The sequence below is a fragment of the Homarus americanus genome, unplaced genomic scaffold (assembly GCF_018991925.1).
Source record: "Homarus americanus isolate GMGI-L3 unplaced genomic scaffold, GMGI_Hamer_2.0 scaffold11407, whole genome shotgun sequence".
Lineage (NCBI taxonomy): Eukaryota > Metazoa > Arthropoda > Malacostraca > Decapoda > Nephropidae > Homarus > Homarus americanus.
The window spans coordinates 445,671-466,843 of record NW_024721983.1 but is presented as its reverse complement, the minus strand read 5'-3'; the positions used below and the strand labels follow the sequence as shown (position 1 = coordinate 466,843).

The window sequence follows — 21,173 nt, the reverse complement described above, 5'->3', positions numbered from 1 at the left end:
TGTTGTGTAATGGAACTTTAATTTTCGTTCTTTTATGTCTTTAGGTAATTATAATGCCGAGAATTCGAGCGATGAGAATTCTAGGCCTATGTAATTTCGACCAGACATTATCCCAACCAGATTTTATCCCAAGACAATATCCCGACCAGACATTATTCCGAGAAGACATTATTTAAAGAATACATTATCCCGAGAAGACATTATCCTGACCAGACATTACAGCCACAGTATACATAGCTAGTTATATACCTACTCATATACAGTACACCGCACCCACTAATACACTATGTAAAGAATATACAAAGCTAATTTATATACCTACTAATATACACCTAATATACTGTGTGCTACACCCACTAATACACACTACACCCACTAATACACACTACACCCACTAATACACACTACACACTACCTTGTGGGTAAAGAAACACAGAGACAATATTCATTTACTAGTTGTATACTTCAAACATTTGTGTTGATACCAACATCATATACACAAAGTTTAAGTTACGTCTTACATACAAATACTTTAATTAAGTCAAGGTATACACCGTGATACATTCGGATAAGAAAAAAAAACAAAGACTTCACACAGAGTAACCTTTTTTAACTTAACAATGTACAAAATGACACCTGCCATGGTTAGTCAGTAAATTTAACAACGGATAAATAACAATATAAAAAATCAACAGGAAATTAAAATTTACAAATATTTCACGCAAGCTCGAAAGTTATATGTTTACATGGACACTTGCAGCCGTGGTGAGCTCAACTAAATATTCCAGTCGAAGGGGATACTGTCCTAAAAAATATCCATGGTACAATGGTACATCCACGTGTTTATTGTTTAGCTAAAAATGGAATCATGGTTCCTCGTAAACAAATTCTTCCTGTCTATTTCATCATAACATGACCGCAGGGGACACCATGTTAGTTGTATATTGTACTATGAGAATAACTATGACAAGTGAGTCGGTAGGTATACACACCCTATACACATCTGTATAGATATCACATTCACTGTATAGATTTTTTTATCTAACGCGTGTATATTCATCGACAAGCTACAGCAATCAGCTTCTACATGGCTTTATACAACACACTGGAATGATTTGAGGGAAGACGTGTGCTGTTGTGGTGTGTCTGGTGGTGAGGCGCCCGTCTGAGGAATGATACAGACTCAGCCTTTCCTCTATGTCAGTTAATACTGAACTGACATTATGAGTCTATCTTCACTAATGCAGGACCCCACATGTACCTTCATCAGGTGGAAGTGAACAATAAATCCGGATTGCAACAAAGAACCCGGTATCAGAACGCACCTCTGTTTACAACTTTTTAGCTGGGTGGCGCTGAGGAGTCACTCAGGTAGGGAGGACGTGCTGATTGGTCAATCGTTCAGGTGAGGTGAACGTCACTGAGTTTACAAGAGGAGTCGTTCAGGGAAGATGTGTTGTTTTTCCGATGAGGCGATGATTACGGGAGGGGGTGCCGAGCCGTTCAGGTGAGGAGGTGAAGTAATCAGTCGTTCAGGCGAGGAGGTGAAATAATCAGTCGTTCAGGTGAGGTGAATTAATCAGTCGTTCAGGTAAGGAGGCGACGTAATCAATCGTTCAGCTGAGGAGGTGAAGTAATCATTCGTTCAGGTAAGGAGGTAAAGTAATCAGTCGTTCAGGTGAGGTGAATTAATCAGTCGTTCAGGTAAGGAGGTGAAGTAATCAATCGTTCAGCTGAGGAGGTGAAGTAATCAATCGTTCAGGGAAAGAGGTGAAGTAATCAGTCGTTCAGGTAAGCAGGCGAAGTAATCAGTCGATCAGCTGAGGAGGTGAAGTAATTAGTCGTTCTAGGCGCTGCTGAGTTTGGTGGAGTAGCCGTTCTCATCCAACCAGTTGACAATGACGTCATAGTTGCCGTTCATCCAGGCTATGTTGATCCTGGTCCGTTCAATGACCTGCCGAATGGCCCGGGAGGCGGAGTCCAGGTCCTCTATGTGCTCCCGACGGAACAACCGCAGCTGCAGGTCACCGGTCACGACGAGAGTTAGTTATCTAGGTAGTTACAATCTGACTCATCTAGATGGTCATATAATTACAGCTCAACTAATTAATGTACTTCTACTAATACTAATATTAATAAATATACTGATCTACTACTACCACAACCACTACTACTACTACTACCACCACTACTAATACTAATAATAATAATAATAATAATAATAATAAGCCAGCGCCCACTGCCCCGTAAGAGTCTATAGTGACGTGGACGACAGAACAATTATCAAGGCTCAGCATGACAAACACTTGAAGCATAACATCTCTGAGGATCTCGGGACTACACAGGTTCCAGAGAGAGAGAGTCTAGCCTAGATCTATATAGGGTGTTTAAGCCATAGTGGGAAAAGATATATAATTCACTGAGCTTTTTTCATTCTTTTAATTAATTTTGAACCAATTTCCCTTAATACAGAGACGTGGTTGGTTCTCCTGGGCAAATAAACGCTTCCAGCTTTTCATTCTCAACAGAAAACGGAATAATTTAGACTACAGACGGCAACATTTAATATGTGTAAATACACTTGGTTCTGAAATTGGCTTTGATCGTGGAAGACATCTTGTGGGTAAGTAGGAGTTAATGATGGTGTACGAGTATGTTCAGTCTTTATGGTGGTAATGGACGACTGTGCCTGTAAACACCATAGCTTTGTTTATAATGACGTCACTACGTATCACTGGCCCAGAGGTTATATCAGACGCTCTACTGCAGATCACTAATTCAAGATTATAGTGAAAATATCTAATAAAAACTATGATTTACCACAACGTTAATGATCTAGTTGTTTTGTATTATCACTATATATTGACGATAGATTCGGTGGTGGTCTGGGAGGCGGAGTTATGTTAGTCTGAGAATGAAAATAACATTTTTTCTCTCCACATACCACCACGAAGACGCTGGCAGGCTGAGGGACCCATCAGTTATGCCCGGAACGCGACGCACTTACTCGAGGCTCCTACGCAATTACGCCGCCTAGATTAAAAGCTTAAACGAATATTCTAAATGATTAAACACAAACACAGACACTACTGGTAAATATATTGTGGTGGTAATCTAACGCATCAAGAAGAGAAACGTCAAAGAATATTAGGACTCCATGTTGTGGCGCGCGGGAAAATGGCGGAAATTGAGTCGCGTTAATTAAAAACAAAACAAAATGGACATAACCCCTAATGTTATTTGTTTGACTTAAATCCTGTATGACTTACCTCCTTCAGCTGCTGTACAGTGTTGAAATAACTGGTAACAGATTTGATGAGGCGAGACTTGGCCTTCCCGTAGCTGTAAAGTAAACACACAAGATTTATTTCAGTGACATGTATAAGAGAAAAACAACAACAATGATCACCTGAAGATTAGACACCTCAACTTATATCACCTGAATAACAACCACGCTAACCTAACCTAACCCTCTCAGGCAGTGTTATAGGGTAATTGTTCTTCAGGTAATTCTAAAATATCACTCTTGTAATAATAATTCTATCTTCTATGGGATTCTATGCCATAAAGGCCGTCTCTTTGTAAGTCCGTCAGCAGGTAACCTCAACAACAAGCTAGAACGCACGCCATTTATACCGTATACCTCTGAACTAATCCTAGTGAACTCTTGTCTATGTTATTATCACCTAGCAGATCTTACTCATGATGTCATCAACACCTGGTACTGACAGACAATCACCGAGCAGAATGAACACATGCTTGTACAGTACTCACAACTCAAAGATGGCGTCCCATTCGTCCTGAAGGAAGCTCCAGGCAAGGGGACGCCCTACTTCGTTAGCGGCCACGGCGCCGAACACCCTGAAGGCGTCCTGCTTCCTGATGCCACTGTCGGAGCTGAAGGCCATCTCCAGGTACCTGAGGGAAGGAGGTCATGACAGAAACTGGTCCCCTGTTGGCATGGAGTTAAGACAACAGAGACTCACCAGCACAACGGTGGTGTCTGATAATGGATAACTGTCGTGTATATCGACGGAGCCCTGGACCTAAGGATCCCCCAGTGCTAGAGCCCCGTGACGGAGCCCTGGACCCAAGGATCCCCCAGTGGTGTTAGAGCCCTTGATGGAACCCTGACACAAGGATCCCCATGTTAGAGCCCCGTGACGGAACCCTGACACAAGGACTCTAGTGTTAGAGGAGCCCCATGACGGAGCCATGGACAAGGGATCCCCCAGTGTTAGAGCCCCGTGACGGAGCCCTGACCCAAGGACCCCCAGTGTTAGGAGCCCCGAGACGGAACCATGGCACAAGGATCCCCAGTGTTAGAACCCCGTGAGCCCTGACCCAAGGATCCCCTCAGTGTTAGAGCCCCTGTGACAGAGCCCTGGACCAAGGATCCCCAGTTAGAGCCCCGCTTTGAACCATGGACCCAAGGATCCCCAGTGTTAGAGCCCCGAGACGGAACCATGGACACAAGGACCCCAGTGTTAGAGCTCCCCGTGACGGAGCCCTGACCCAAGGATCCTCAGTGTTAGAGCCCCCGTGACGGAGCCCTGGACACAAGGATCCCCCAGTGTTAGACCCCGTGACGAAACCATGGACCCAAGGATCCCCTAGTGTTAGAGCCCGTGCCGGAGCCTGGACCCAAGGATCCCAGTGTTAGAGCCCGTGACGAGCCCTGGACCTAAGGATCCCCCAGTGCTAGAGCCCCGTGACGGAGCCCTGGACCCAAGGATCCCCCAGTGACGGAGCCCTAAACACTGTCTGTTAATTTCACTTGAACTCTAGTGCAAAGATGGTGTCGAAGTTGATGCGCGACTGTAAGGTAACTAACTATATGAGTTGTCTTTCCTGGGAGAAAAAACCACCGTCACTCAACTACAGAGAGAGAGAGAGAGAGAGAGAGAGAGAGAGAGCAGCTCGCGTCACTCACCGGGAAAGAATCCACACTTGCTTGGTACAGCCCATGGCGGAGAGGAGACCGTTCTTCTCCGACCCCACGTTAGACTTCAAGTACTGAGACCAGGCGAAGTTCCACTCTTTCTCGCTTCCCTCAGCGATGGCGTGACAGTAAACCGTTGACTTGAGGTTAGGGGAGATGATGCTGGAGGTGGTGTGAGTGTTAGTGATGGCTTATACTCTATGTCTTTCTTATAACTCATCTATTAAAATATGTTTGTTAGTCTACAGGATCAACTGAAGATTAGGCTCTTCTAACTCAATCTAACCTAACGCTAATCTAACCTAACCTAAGGCTAATATAACTTAATCAAACCTAAAGTTAACCTAACCTTTCCGCCAATCTAACCTACCCTAACGCCAATCAAATCTAACCGAACGCTAAATTAACCTAACACTACCCTAACTTAATCCTAACTTAATTTAAACCCCTCAGGTATAGCATTAGGGTGTTTAATCATCAGGTGACATAAACAAATGGTCTAACTTTCGAGTGATAAGATCTATATATATATATATATATATATATATATATATATATATATATATATATATATATATATATATATATATATATATATATATATATATATATATATATATATATATATATATATATATATATATATATATATATATATATATATATATATTTCTTTCAATTTGTTCTATGATCTATTTTCCTGACACGAAAAATACTCCATCTCCATCAATTAGGCATCAAGGTGATTGTGTTCTCTACCAATCACCTTTCATGTTCTTAATTCTCTACATGCTGATTGGTAGATTGGTTCCTGAGTTGGGTATGTCTTGAATACTCTTATGATAAAGGATACGTGTGTCAAGACTGCACCTAGAATAGATTTTAAGTGTATTTGGGTAATAAGTGTTTAAATCTACCATAATTTAGGTAATTATAGTTAATTTTAAGTAAATTTGACAATAAAGTAATAAAGTACTCAAATCTATCATAATTCAGGTAATCGAAGTAAATTTAAGTAGATTCGGTAATAAAGTTCTTAAATCTAATATAATAAAGACAATTGAAGTCTTTGGAGTACCTGCTGTTTTCTGGGTTATTCATCCAGTGTGCGTAAATGGCGGCAGCGTTTTGGAGGCAGTCAGGGTGTTCCAGCTCGCACGCCCACGACAACGCCTTCTGCCGCTTGTACTGGTCCAGTAGAGGGTCGTCTCTGCTGTCGTCAAACCCTACTGAGTCGTACAGCGGCACCAGGATATCCAGCAGGTAGTTCTGTGGTGCGGGGAGACGGATTATAGAACAGGAAATGCAATCGAACGCGTAATCACTTTTTTTTTACACTTTAAAGAGAATGACATTGTTCTGAGGCCTTTGATTAATTAAGCTATGTCCATTTTCTAAGGTACTTTTCGCTCTCTCTCTCTTCAATCGTCCATTTTTAAGATTCGAAAATGTAGCAACCCTGCATCTCTCTCTCTCTCTCTCTCTCTCTCTCTCGTTCTTCAATTATCGACAAAGAATATCTCCCTCACTATTTCAACACACATTGTTCATTACCTCCACATTCTCACACACTCTTATATTTACATCTGACACCCCTCATCAGGTTGGTGGAGCCACAAGAACAAATTTTCTTCCCTGCAGTTGTAGCACAAGTCAAACCTTTAGTCTAGAATGCGCTGCCACTTCAGCTAGGGAGGAGGGGAGGGGAGAGGGAGTTATCTGGCCGTCATTAACAACTAGTCGATAGGGAACAAGAATAACTCGAAGTGTCTTACCTTGAGGGCGCCGTAGCCTCCTGTACGGGCTAACATCTCCTTAAGGTAAGCCAAGTTGTTGATAGCTGCCGCCCATGGTACGAATTCTGTCTCCTTGCCGAGGTAGTTATAAACACCGAGGGCCGTGTCGTACGCTACCTGACCTGCAACGGAAGGTACTACATGTAAACAATGAAAAAATGATCTTTATAATTTTGTGTTAGACATTATGATATAGTCCAAGGACAAAAATAGATGTCAATATGATGTAACAATTCTATCTCTATCATTTATAATTTTCAATAATTTATTTAGGTAATTACTAGGAACGTGAATGAGACAGAGAAGAATGTAGGGTGAGCGGAGTGCTGTATTGAGTACGTCGTGTTCCTAAGACTAGCTGTGTGAGGCACGTCACCCCCATGTCCGCTCCGCCGCTAGCTGGTCAAACATGAGGGTCCACATTGCGGTTCAGAAAACGTAGAGTTTTTTACAGACCCATTAAATCTTTGAGAACTTATACCTACTATCATTCAGATATTTTTATCTCGATTATTTGCAGACTGAACAGCTGATAACTCATTAACAACGAAAAGTTAGAGGAGCAGTTATCGGCGTCGTAGGTAATGAATCAATATTTAAAACAAAATTTGGGTGACCTTATTCAAAATTCAGGGGGAATTTATTTTATGCACGCATTTTGTTTAGTTTTCTTTTTTTCGTTTTCTACAGGAGAGACTAAGAAAGATGAGAATTTTCCAGTTGTTTGGTGGAACTTTCATAATGTCTCTTACACGGGAGAGATTTCGTCCTTGGTTTAGAGTATAGAAAAACAATCTTTACCATTCTGCTTTATCCATCAATTATTTTCATCAATTCATTCACACTCATTCACAATGAGAAATACAAAGTTGAATTATACTTCATCCCTTTTAAGTTGTAAAAGTCAATCCCATTCTCTGAAACCTGCAACTGGGAGAGGTAGACTATAATATTTTATAGTAGTACTAATATCAGGTGGTCACATCTCGCACCTCACGTAAATATTAACGCCACACCACCATAGTAAATGCGACTAACTATAGATGCTACTGAATATTGTAAGTACTTAAGCAATTACGGCTATATCGCCCCGACTGACTGCAGAGGGAAGGCGGGACCAACCTACCAGCCTTGGCGAGGTTCATGGCGTCGTCGATGATCTGAGCTCTATTGATGGTGTTGATGACTCGGTGGTCGGCGAGGAGCTGCTGGATCAACAGGTTCCAGTTGTCTTGGTCGTAGTTGACTCTGTAGTAACCCGTCTCCTGCAGGTTGAAGATGACCCACTGGTCCTTGGTGGGCAGGGACGGGATGGTGATGTGTGTCTCAGAGTCCTTCATCCACACCTTGGCCCGGGTCTCGTTGAAATTGGGGTCGTCGCCCACTGTGTACGTCAGCGGCACCCACCACTTGTATTCGTGTGTGTCCTCAGAGTCTGCTTCTTTGACCAATAAGAACCTCTCCTGTGAAGCCAACGAGGATTTTAGTAAGTTTAGTCCATGACGATAAGATACAGTGTTAGACGTTCGTAAGAAGACGTAGACTGTGATATACTTATGATAGAAACACTGCTCTGAGTCTGGCGGTCTCGGGGTGTGTCAAGCTGAGTACTCTGGAACTTATATACAAACTGATTCTTAAAATAAAGTTAAAAATGATACTATTACTCCCTACTGCTACTATTAAAATTAACAATAGTGATAAGGATGACATCTAGAAAGGCGTTCACGAAAGCATTTAGTAGCGCCCTCTTGAGAAATTTGACCGTGAACATTGAGTTTGACTCCTGATCTTCTTTCTATAAATAAAACTTGTTTTCCACTAAATCACTTAATAAAAGTTCTCAAGTTTGCAAAATATTTTGGAAAAGGTTACTTGTGTTCTGTAAACATTGGAAGGGTGGAGAGGTTGATACGTTTTTTTTAGACCAAAACATTATTTCTGTTCCCTCACCACATCAGCTTATCTCACCTGAGAGACAGTAGCCGAGGTACCGTCTGGGCTCCTCTCCACCTTGATGACGGGGTAGCCCATCTGCAGCGTCCAAGTGTCCATGATGGTCTTAACAGTGAGGTCTTGAGGCAGCGTGTCGTCCTGGTGGGCCGCCGTCGTCAGTTGCCGCCACAGGTCGTCCTGCTCTGCGTTCTCGTACTTACTGCCAACCAAAACAACAACAACACGTCAACTACACTTAAGTTAAAACCCTTTTCATCGGCTGTGTCTTTCAGGAACAATATAAACATAAACAAATTGATAGATCACAAGTAAGACTCACAAGGCGTCGAGGTAGTTACTGAGGCCCTTCCTGAAGGTGGCCTCCGTCAGGAAGTGGTTCATCATCCGGATGATAGACGCCCCTGGCAGGAGTAAAAGGTTTAATGATTGATTCTTACTATATGAAAACTCCTCTTGATTCAGAATATCATAGATGTAAATTATACACGAAAGTATATATACCATTTTCATTGAGACAAAGAGCTGTCATCCCTATATGTGCTTTGTAAGTGTAAGTAATAAGTGTACCTTTATATCTAAGTATATAGGTAGACATTATCTCTCATCTCTCACCTTTAGCGTAAGATATTCTGTCGAAGATCTGGCTTATCTCGTCAGGGTGGCCGACGGGGATACTGATGGGGTGAGAAGACTCGAGGCTGTCCAGACTGAAGACGATGTGCATCTCGTTCAAGACAAACTGTTCCATCACCTTCCACGTCGGCTCCGCCTACACCCACCCGAGAGTCACTTTAAGGTATTGTGTTTATAAGACTCACAGCAGAGACTCAAACAAAACTCACATAAGAGACTCACACAACACAGATTCCTACAACAGACTCACACAACATACAAATTCACACAACACAGAATCACACAGAAGACTCTCATAGCAGACTCACACAACAGAGACTGAAATAAGACTCACAGAAGTCGTACACAACAAAGACTCGAACAAAAGACACACACAACAGACTCAAAGAAGACTGGAAGAAGACTTACATAACACACACACACACACACTTACATGGTTGATCCCGATATACTCGACGTAAGAAGCGAACCCTTCGTTAAGCCACAGATCAGTCCACCAGACCGGGGTGACCAAGTTCCCAAACCACTGGTGAGCCAACTCGTGCGCCACCACCGCCACCACGTACTGCTTGTTGGAGGCGGCGGACACTCGGGAGTCATACAGCATTGCCGTCTCTCTGTAGGTGATGGTGGTTGGTGGTGAGGGTGGTGGTTGGTGGTGATTGGTGAGGGTGGTTGGTGGTGGTGGTGGATGGTGATTGGTGATAGTGATGATGATGAAGATGATGATGGAACTACTACTACTACTACTACTACTACAGCGTAGATGTCTCATTGTAGGTGAGGCTGATAATGTTATCTTAAATTGTGTACCTTAAAAAAAGCTCAAACAATAAAATAATCCAAGTGTACCTATAGGTACCTAAGTGTACAAATATGTACCTAAGTGTACCTATATGTACCTAAGTGTACCTGAGTGTCCCAGGCAGCAAGACTCTACATGAGGTACAGTACAGGTGTTTGTCTCGTCATCTGAACCAACATTTGTTTATAGCATTGTTGGGGAGATTCTGAGTCGATGTTAAAATGTGAAGAAGAAAAAACTTATGTATACCTTGGATTTTTTTACCAATGAAAGTTTTTACAGTGGATATGGAAGTCCTTTACTCTAGTGGTTTAAGAATTCAATATCAATATGTAAAATATTCAAAATTCTTAAGCCATTAATTAGCAAGACATAAAGAAGACATCATTATATCTCAGATGAGAGGTGTTTTGATGATCTCACCTGACACTCACATCTACCTGGCACTCACCTGTAGGTTATGAGGCCCCAATTCTCCATGGCTCCAGCAGAGAAGTCCGGGATGGCGATCATGTCCTGCTTGGGTAGTGGGTAAGACTGGTTGAAGTAGTCCTCGAAGTGTGTGAGGATGGCAGGACCCACCTGAAGGGAGTACTTCGCCTGCTGCAGGGCTGACTCCCTCGCCCACACTGTCCAAGTTTACCCTAATTATTATTTACATATCATTAATGACAACATTACACACACCTTCACTACCTGTTATTGAACCTTTATAAGCGTAATAAATGTTTGTGTGTCTACAGTGTTTACCGTGAGTCTTGGTGTTTGTGTTTACAGAGTCTCTTGTGGAAGTAACACACTCTCATCCCTCGCCTTGGAAAGTCTTAATGTCTTCTTTAAGGACTCTGTAAACACACTCATCAATGGACTCTGTAAACACACTCATCAATGGACTCTGTAAACACACTCATCAATGGACTCTATAAATACACTCATCAATGGACTCTTTAAACACACTCACCAATGGACTCTATAAACACACTCATCAACCTGTAGAAACTTTACCCCACTTTCAAAAATTCCATCTAAAGAACAGGTGTGTCTATTCAAACAAATTTTATTATTAGTGTTTACCATAACCAGTATGAAATCCTTACTGATAACTACTAGTGATGTATTTCTGGTTTGTCTATCTTCTACTGTCAATGAAAACATCTCAAATGTATTAGTAACGAGAATAAAATCAAGAGAATAAATATTATCTACCTCTGAATAGCGTTTTGTTGTTGGTTGTGGTGCTGAGGTAAGCGAAGTCAGACACTACGAAGGCAACGAGGTAGGTGGACATGGGGACGCTGGTGTCATAATGGTCCCACACCCACCCTTCTTCATCCTCCCTGCAACACAGTTATACCTAGTCTTTCCATCAACCCTAAATTATTCTCAGGTAAATAGGTAACAACAGGCACAGGTAATAACAGGTAGGGAGTCAATCTCGTGAGTAATTAAAATAATACTCAGGTGGTGGTGTTTCGGGGGGAAATAAATTATATCAAGGCATAAATGAAGTATTGAGTTATGTGTGAATATTTATGTGATTGTATTTCCTGAGTTTTATTTAACTTAGAGAAGGTGTGTGTGCGTGTGTGTGTGTGTGTGTGTGAGTGTGTTTGTCATTTAGTTTTATGAAGTATTCTAGTTCTTGAGAAATTGATCCAAACATACACTCGGACACATTAACGGTATGTGGGATTGATGCTCACACGGGTATGGTCTCGATGATGGGCATGTTGGATATAGAGGACATGTTGGTGGAGCGGGCCAGGTACACCTCGAAAGTAGCCTTCAGTCCTGGCTCGTCGAAGCAGGGGAAGGCTCGCCGCGCGTCTGTCGCCTGGAACTGTGTCACTGCCAGCATCCTGGAATGTCAGAGAGAGAGAGATAAAACATGGGACAAATAATTATATCCGTCTATCTAATGATCCATCCATATAATTCAGACACAGATTCAAAGCCATGATAAAAGGAACACCTGGAGGGTCCACCTCACCTCCGCAGCAGGTCAACTCACTTCTCGGTACCGTCGGCGTCCCTGTAGGTGGATCTGTAGAAGCCGTGTAACTGATCATTGAGGTAACCCGTGAACTCCATGGAGAGGACGTACTTGTGGCCCTGCTGCAGCTCCTCCTCCAGGTGTGCCAGGTAGAACTGTCTCTCATGGTCATACAAGTGCTTTATGACCCTTAAACCAGGTCCATCTAGGTCACCTGAGGGCGCAACCTGGAACACACACACACACATTCGTTGACACCTGAGGAGTATATGAGTCAATCTTGTTTCCTGGGTTACTGATTATATTATTTCACCTGTGGGAGAATAAAACCAGTACTGTCCAGTTGATAAGAGTGTGGCTCTGTGAGATGTGAGAGACAGGAAAACCGTAGCAAAGCAGACGAACTAATATAATGATAATAATAATAATAATAATAATAATAATAATAATAATAATAATAAGAAGAAGAAGAAGAAGAAGAAGAAAATAATAAAAATAATAACAACAGAAACAACAACAACAACAATAATAATAATAATAATAATAATAATAATAATAATAATAATACATATATAATAACAATACTAATTTCGCAGTACTATTTATTATCTCCCTGGGCTTGTCCTGTACAGTACAGCTCACATTATCAAGTAGAAATGTTTATAAGCAGATGATAAACCCCCACCGCCCCCCTCCCCCCCCCCTTCCCCAACTACTCTGCCTCCCTCTCAGAAACCATCATTAAGCTGTGTCTCGGTCACTGCCCTACTGAGACACAGTAATTCACACTCCAACCGCTGTCTCAAGTAATACCATGGTGAATAATGGAACAATTTATACTCACTCTGATTGTCTCATTCTTAGTGATGATGTCGGCGATGTGGAGGGTGACGTTGGAGGTTGATTCCAGCACCTCCATCTCCACCTCCACGTAGCCGAGGATGCTGAAGTTGCCGTTGATGAGTGGCTGAAGTTTGACCAGGTAGTGGAGGGGCTTCAGAGTGTTAGGGAGACGCACATCTATGTCCTCCTGAAAGGGTTCCCCCGTGGTGGTGGTGGTGGTGGTGAAGGGGATGGTGGTGGTGGTGGTGATGATGGTCTTAGTCTTAGTCTTGGTACCTGAAGGTGGTTTTTTGCGGGTGACGTTGGCTCTGGTGGTGGCCGGTCGCTTGGTGGGGTTAGTGCGTCTCCTGGTCATCACCGGCCTCCTCTCTGTTGACTGTCAGGGAACAAAACATGAGACACCTAAGGCGTGAGGACGACCCTCACCAACACCAGTCATGTATTGACAGTTACATCTATTATATACTGGATCTTATGTGAGTTAATGATAAACAAAAGTTCAATGGTGATTCTCTTTACTCTCCTATCTGCTTAGTTAAGGAACATTTAGGAACATTTATCAACCTATACATCAATCAGTCTGTATTATTTGCATGGATATATATATATATATGCAAGTAAATCACTGTAGGTGCGAGTGATCCAGGTATATGCTGATAACCACAAGGAAAGAAGAAAACACGAAGTTCCCAAGCGCTTTCGTGTAATTCACATCTTCAGGGGTGAGTACAGACTGTCTGTACTCACCCCATGTGAATTTTCTTGTTCTTTCCTTGTGGGTATATATATATATATATATATATATATATATATATATATATATATATATATATATATATATATATATATATATATATGTGTGTGTGTGTGTGTGTGTGTGTATGTGTGTGTGACCCGAGAAACAGACCTGAAGAAGCTGTGCAAGAGATAATACGCGAGAGAAGAAAGAAAAAAGGAAGGATACAGAGAAAGAGATAAAAACAGTTAAAGAACAAGAGAAAGGAAGACTGGTGACGAAGCCGAGGCTGTAGGAGAATCTCACCGGCGTCCTGGGCACCAACAAGGACTCCTGTGAGCCGACCCTCTCCTGGGGGGCGTAGTGGTAGACGAGGAGCCCCGTGGCCACCAACCCACTCACAAAGAAAACCCCCAGCAGGACGGCCACGCCCCTGCTGACGTAGCAACCTTTACTCTTCCCGAAGGAGATGACGTGTTCTGGGTGGCTGCCCTCCATGGCCAGCAACTCTCCGGCACGGCGGGAGCCTGTCATGCCACGTCCTCTCTCGGTGTCTGAGGGAGGAAAGGCAGGTAGGTCAGTGACCGTAGTGTTGACTTTATTAATAACACTAATTATATGTTAACATGTAAATTGTTTATTATGATGATGCTTGTTTACACACACACACACACACGAACACACACACACACACACACACACACACACATACACTACTACAACTACTTTGTTGTCACTCAGAATCGAGTATGACGATCATCCAGCTATGATACAATGATATGAGTTATTAAGGATATCACCTTCGTTGGTGAGCTCTGAGATGTCTTGAGAGGCCGATACGGGACCGGTAGGATTGTCCACAGATGTTGCACATGTGAAGGGCTACATCTAGTGCAGGAGGGGCGGCGGCAGCGTTTTTCTGGCGCTTGTCTGCCACGTTATGCAGTGGGGCTAACTCGAAAGTATTAACACCTTCTCGTGTGGTGCTTCTCCAAGCGTTATGGTGTGGAGTGATTGTCTCCCAGGTGAGGGAGTCGAATTGGCACTTCTTCAGGTTTGTCTTAAGACTTTTGGAGGTGTAGGAGTTTGATGATGATAAAGAGTATAGTGAGCTGGATGATGGTTGCGCATGAATTAATTTATGCGGTGAGGCAGGAGCGCAGGCAGCAGCCACACATCTTGGCTCTCCCCTTTCCTGATCCAGTGGTGCAGCAAGCTGCAACAACTGGGACAGGGAGAGTTGCAATGGCCTGCCGATCGTCAAGTTAGTTAGGTTTCGCCGAAGTAGCCTGTTCATCCTGTATTGCCTTCACCCGCCATTCTAACCGTTGGGTTCCCATGTTGGACACCTCTTCCGCATATTCTGCCATTGGGGTCGTACTGGAGCTCTGTAAGCAAGGCTGCCTGATGCGGGGCTCCACGGCAGATTTTTCATTCTGGATTTACTCCCATAGCCTTATACCAATCAAGGTTAATCCGCAATGTCGACAACACACCTCAACACAACACGGTGATCTACAACACAACACGGTGGTCTAGAACACAACACCGTGATCTACAACACAACACAACACAACTCAACACATCACGGTGGTCTACAACACAACACAACACGGTGATACACACACAGACACACACACACACCACCACCACACATTCCCAGAAGAAAACATTTCCGTTAAAATTTGCGACTGACTTCCCCGAAATACACCCCGGAGAGTAAATATTTCCCCGCCACAGCCACAGCGGCGGGGAGAAAACGCGGCCCTTGATAACAAAGTTCCGCGGATACTGACGACTGGCTGTGTCTTGCTCCCCATCAATGGTTATTCTTCCCTGCACCTCAGTCTTCCTTCCCTCTCACTCAATCACCTATAAATCATTCCCTATTCTTCCCCTGTCCCTATCATATTTCCCCCTCTCGCTTCTTCCTTGTTTTTCTCTCTCTTCCTCTTTCTTCTTCTTCTTCTTCTTCGTCTTCTTCTTCTTCTTCTTCGTCTTCTTCTTCGTCTTCTTCTTCTTCTTCTTCTTTTTATTCTTAGGTTAGCCGATAGCGTTTATTCATCAGGTGAAATAAGCTTTGGTGTCTAATCTTCAAGTGATTAAGCTAAAAAACTCACACCTGTGTGACAGACAGCTACTCACCTGTAACATTCACACACTAACATCACCCTGTAAAAAAAAATCCCTCTGGTCACGTGGTCTGTCAGCGAGATAGTGTCAGGTGGGAACATTATGTAACAAACAGCTCCTGCACCAGACTGGCCAGTGATAGGGTGTGGCGAGGTGTGGGCCACCGACTCCGCCTGCCAGGTGAGGAGAGCGGCAGGTGAGTAGCAGGTTAGTTTCCCTCCTGCTGTAAGTGGCGTCATTCACCACACGACTCCTTTTATCAGTGAATTAATGTGTTTCCTCCCGGCCATTCTCCTAAGGCGTAGGAGAGGGGTGATACAGCCTTATATATAGTTGCTGAAGAGCCAGGGTACATTTAATAATACTAAGGTTTTAGGTAATCACTTGAAGATTAACCCCTCCCAGCTTATTTCACCTGAAGATTAGTCCATCCAGCTTATTTCACCTGAAGATTAACCCCTCCCAGCTTATTTCACTTTAAGATTAGTCCTTTGCTAAGACTTTAACAATAACATCGCTTTATTTACCTCACAAGATGCTCAGGTCAACTTTATTCAGAATAAAAGGCGTATAAGAGTTAACGACCCAATGAAACGGATAAATTTTACTCACACTGAAGCAACGAACCAACAGTGAAACGAAGTAGTATTTAATTACGTTCATTAAAACTATCTTTAACACTTTATAACACACTAAAGCAGTATAGACACTTAACACTTACACTTAATAAACAGTAAGTAATAACACATGAAACAACACTGACTTCAAGTGTATCACAACGAAGCAGTGTCAACCCCCCGGCCCACCCCCTCGCCCGCCCCCTGCTGCCTCAACACCACGAAGCAGTGTCAACCCCCCCGGCCCACCCCTCGCCCGCGCCCCCTGTTGCTCAACACCACGAAGCAGTGTCAACCTCCTGGCCCTCCATCCCCTCGCTCCGCCCCCTGCTGCTCAACACCACACGTAGAAGCAGTGTCAACCCCGGCCCACCCCCTGCCCGTCTCCCCTTGCTGCCTCAACACCACGTGAAGCAGTGTCAACCCCTGCCCCCCCTCGCCCGCCCCCCTGCTGTCTCAACACCACACGAAGCAGGTCAACTCTGGCCCATCCCCCCTGCCTGCCTCTTGCTGCCCTCCTCAACACCACAGAAGTTATGTCAACCCCCTGGCTCCACTCCCCTCGCTGCCTGCCCCCTGCTGCAAGGCCCTCAACACCACGAAGCAGTGTCAACCCCCTGGCCCATCCTTGCCCGCCCCTGCTGCACTTTTAACACACCACGAAGTAGTGTCAACCCCTGGCCCACTCCCCCTCACCCGCCCCCTGCTGCCCTTGCTAACACCAGCCAATAATATTAAGCGTAGTAATAGTGCTCTGTCTGGTCCGGACTGCGTCGTTGTGCTGTGTGGACGTGCGCATGGAACATTGATACTGCTGATGTTGACACTGGTACATAGCTACTTCCCTTCTCCCTCCTCCTTCCCCTTTTATGTCCTCTCCCTCCTCTGGGTCCATCCTTCCTCTCCCTTGTTCTCTTACCCTCCTTTCCCTTTAAAGCCTCTCTCCTGCTTCTTTCTCCTTGCCCTCCTTCCCCATCCCCCTCATATCTTTTTCTCCCCTGCAACCTCTCTCTTCCCCTATATGTCCCATCCTCCCTCCTCCCTCTTATCCCTCTTCTCTCTGCCTCACTTCACTTTCTCTCCATCAACCTCCCCCCACCCCTCTCTCCCTACACTCCACCTCCCGCTACCCCCCCCATCCCTCCTCCTCTTCCTCGCCACGTTTCAGCAGGCGCCGTGAATGATTCAACAACCGACTGACCGACCGCTCCATCTCTCCCATAAACGAAATTGGTGAGACCCCGCGAGAAATATTTTCAAAATGGGAGAAGAAAAGTGGAAATTGTGGCGCACTGGGAACATAGTGTTTCGTCCAATCACATTACTTTTATTTTCTCTCGTCCAATCATATTACAGTACGTGCTTTTATTTTCTACCTCGTCCAATCACATTACATTTATTTTCTCTCTCGTCCAATCACATTACGTACTTTTATTTCTTGTCTCGTCCATCATATTACTATTACTTTTTCTGATGCTTGTTTACTTTTGTTGTCTTTTGTCGATCTCAGCATTACAGGACATAAAAAATTTACAGTGTTATAGTTCACTGTTTTTCTATTTACATTGTTATTAAGCTTTACTGAATGTATATGCAAATTAGATGCCACTCAATTTAATAAGAATTAAACTGCCTTAGGTAGACTGTTTAGGGTATCATAATCAAGGGCGTCACAACCAGGTGCGTCATAACCAGGTGCGTCACAACCAGGTACGTCATAACCAGGTGCGTTATAGCCAGGTACGTCATAACCAGGTGCGTTATAGCCAGGTGCGTCACAACCAGGTGCGTCACAACCAGGTGCGTCATAACCAGGTGCGTTATAGCCAGGTGCGTCACAACCAGATGCTTCACAACCAGATGCGCGTCACACCAGGTGCGTCATAACCAGGTGCGTCACAACCACAACCAGGTGCGTCACAACCAGATGCGTCATAACCAGGGCGTCACAACCAGGACGTCACAACCGGAGGACCAGGTGACATGACTCTCCACCTTTAAAAAACTCAGGTGTTCATTACGGGAGACAGGTGAGTCTCTCCACCACCCCTGTTTTGTTGATACACGCCTTCCCTCCCTCCCTCTTATACACCCCCCTTCATACTCCGTCTCTCTCCCTTCCTTCTTCCTCTCGCCCTCCCTCCCATCTTTCCTCTCCCTTTCCTTTTCTCTCTCTGTCTCTCTTTCCTTTCCTTTTTACCTCTCCTATCCTCACTTTTTCTTCTCCCTCCTTCACCTCTTCTTCCCCACTTTTCCCACCTTTACTCCCCCACTCTCCACTTCTCCTTCTTCCCTACTCTTCGCACCTCCCACACTCTCCTCACCTCTTCTTTCCCCTCTTCTCAACACCCTACACGCTACACCTTCTCTTCCCCCTCCCTCACCTCTCCTCCTCAACCCGACTAAAACATCATCTATCATGCTACAGTCTCCACCTTCCCTTCACCACCCCAGAGAATAAGATCCACCTCCCTTAAATATTCGTTAGCCCAAAAATAGCCCCGTCACAACCTAAAAATAGCCCCCATGGCTATTTCCGCCAAGGCTATTTTTTTCCAAAATGAGACACAGTATTTTTTTGTTTACGGTTTTCTTACAGCGGTCACTAATATGGCGGCTAGAATTAGGCTGAGACTCTACCCTACTTGTGTGCGTCCTCCTCCCAGTTTCCAGATGCCATTTTGATTCCCAGAGTCTTCGTATCGTTAGTTATGTCATCCTGGTAGATGCCATTTCACGTCTACGATCTTGAGGAAAATATTGACGAGTACTTAGCTTTTGAGAATCCATCTTTATTGTCGTAGTTTATGTGGTGTCAGATAGATACGTTCTCACATCACGTTATGAGAAAAACTTAACGTAGGAACCTTTGAGAATCCATGTTTGAGTCGTAGTTTAATTCTCATGTTACAGATCGAGGGGCAAGAATAACACAGACTCGGTATCGTCCCCTGAGAGGTAGTTCATGGTCGGGCGGGGGCGGGGAGGAAGGGGTGGCAGGCTGAAGGAGGAGACGCAGGACTGACGCTCGGAAATGACCGCCGTCAGCCTGTGTTTGACCGGACGATCCACAACGATGATGATGATGATGATGATGATGATGATGATGATGATGATATGGCACTGTATGTATATGTGTGTTTTCTGTGTTGTGTTGTGTATCGAGGTATTGTATTGCATTGTATTGCACCTTTACATACACCAGTACCTGCAAATATTCTCGTATCAAAAACATACACATTTCTGTCTCTAAATAAACTGAATAAACACAATATATACCAAGACGATACACGATCAAAACATAACGAAAACCAATGAGTAAAACTGAACTACAGAACGGGGTCAAACGAGGGGACAAACGAGGGAGGGGGTTAATGACTCCAACATACCTGCATGAAATGGGGTCAAATTGTCGTGGAAGCAGCTGAAGAATGTGCCAGTAGAAGTCGACCTCCATGGCGGTACGCGGAAGAGTAAGCACGGAGGAGGAAGAGGAGAAGGAGGAGGAGGAGGAGAAGGAGGAGGAGGAGGAGGAGGAGGTACGTGCATGGTTAACAGGAAGAGGAAGAGGGTGAGGTACACGTTTGGCAAGGAGGAGGAAGAGGAGGAGGTTGAGGTACGTGTATGGCTAGCAGAAGGAGGTAAAGGAGGAGGAAGAGCAGAAGAAAGAGGAAGATGAGAGGCGACAAGAAGAACCAAACCTAACTTAACCTAACCGAACCTAACCGAACCTATCCTAACTTAGCCTAGCCTAATCTAACCTAAACTAACCTAACCATTCATTTGTTTTCACTTGTAAACAAAAAAACAACAACACCAAAAGGGAGGAAACGACGGGAAAAATACGAAAAAGGAAGAGAAATAAAAGTTTAAGAAAGAATGGGAAGAAGTCGAACTCTTTGGGGAAGTATCTGATGAAGGGCGGGAGGCCTTGAGTGGTGGCTGGGTAGTGGTGAGGGTGTGGTGTGTTGTGGTGGTGAGGGTGTGGTGTGTTGTGGTGGTGAGGGTGTGGTGTGGTTTAGTGTAGTGTGGTGTGCTGTGGTGTGTGATAGTGGTGGTGAGGGTGTGGTGTGGTAGTGTGGTGTGGTGTGTGATAGTGGTGGTGAGGGAGGGTTTTTGACTAATCATAATGTTTATATCGATCATAAGAACATAAGAACATAAGAATGGAGGAAACTGCAGCGGGCCTATTGGCCCATACTGGGCAGTCCCGTTTACACCCAACCCCTATTGCTCATATAAGCATCCAACCTATGTTTGAAGCTATTCAGCGTATTCGAGTTAATAATGATATTTGGTAACTTGTTCCATTCATCCACTACTCTGTTTCCAAACCAGTGTTTACCTATTTCACTCCTAAATCTAAATTTGTCTAATTTAAAACCATTGTTACGAGTTCGCTCGTTTCTCATGTTTTAGTTTGATACATTTGGTAGAATCCTTTGGGGTTTGTCTTCGCCTCCCTTGCTATCCTTACCTCATTATTCCTCTTGGCTTTCCTTATCTCGGTTTTAACCCTACTCGCCAATATCTTATAATAATCCTGGAGGTAAATTTCGCCACGCTTTATCCTTCTACCTATAGCCTTCCTTTGGCCAATGATGTTCTTTAAATAATTATTTATCCATTTAGGGCCATTGTTGTCTGATCTGAGTTTTTTGTATGGTATGTTCAGCCTTTGTGCATTAAGTAACTCATTATTTAAATTGTCGTGGAACT

At 44.0% G+C, this 21,173-nt stretch overlaps 1 protein-coding gene across 1 annotated transcript in view; it reads right to left on the bottom strand.

The window, feature by feature from the left end:
* Positions 1–439: 439 nt before the first annotated feature.
* Positions 440–21,173, bottom strand: part of LOC121861922 (aminopeptidase N-like) — a 33,856-nt gene continuing 13,122 nt past the window's right edge. The window contains exons 2-18 of the mRNA XM_042359873.1: positions 14,011–14,258; positions 12,970–13,344; positions 12,144–12,352; positions 11,836–11,991; positions 11,339–11,469; positions 10,584–10,761; positions 9,761–9,944; positions 9,307–9,463; positions 9,014–9,095; positions 8,710–8,893; positions 7,865–8,201; positions 6,718–6,860; positions 6,021–6,211; positions 4,934–5,104; positions 3,775–3,918; positions 3,270–3,342; positions 440–2,017 (exon numbers count right to left, since the gene is read on the bottom strand). Of these exons, the coding sequence (XP_042215807.1) occupies positions 1,847–2,017; positions 3,270–3,342; positions 3,775–3,918; positions 4,934–5,104; positions 6,021–6,211; positions 6,718–6,860; positions 7,865–8,201; positions 8,710–8,893; positions 9,014–9,095; positions 9,307–9,463; positions 9,761–9,944; positions 10,584–10,761; positions 11,339–11,469; positions 11,836–11,991; positions 12,144–12,352; positions 12,970–13,344; positions 14,011–14,238 (3,114 nt within the window). The 5' untranslated portion in view covers positions 14,239–14,258 and the 3' untranslated portion in view covers positions 440–1,846. The remainder of the gene's footprint in view (positions 2,018–3,269; positions 3,343–3,774; positions 3,919–4,933; positions 5,105–6,020; positions 6,212–6,717; positions 6,861–7,864; positions 8,202–8,709; positions 8,894–9,013; positions 9,096–9,306; positions 9,464–9,760; positions 9,945–10,583; positions 10,762–11,338; positions 11,470–11,835; positions 11,992–12,143; positions 12,353–12,969; positions 13,345–14,010; positions 14,259–21,173) is intronic.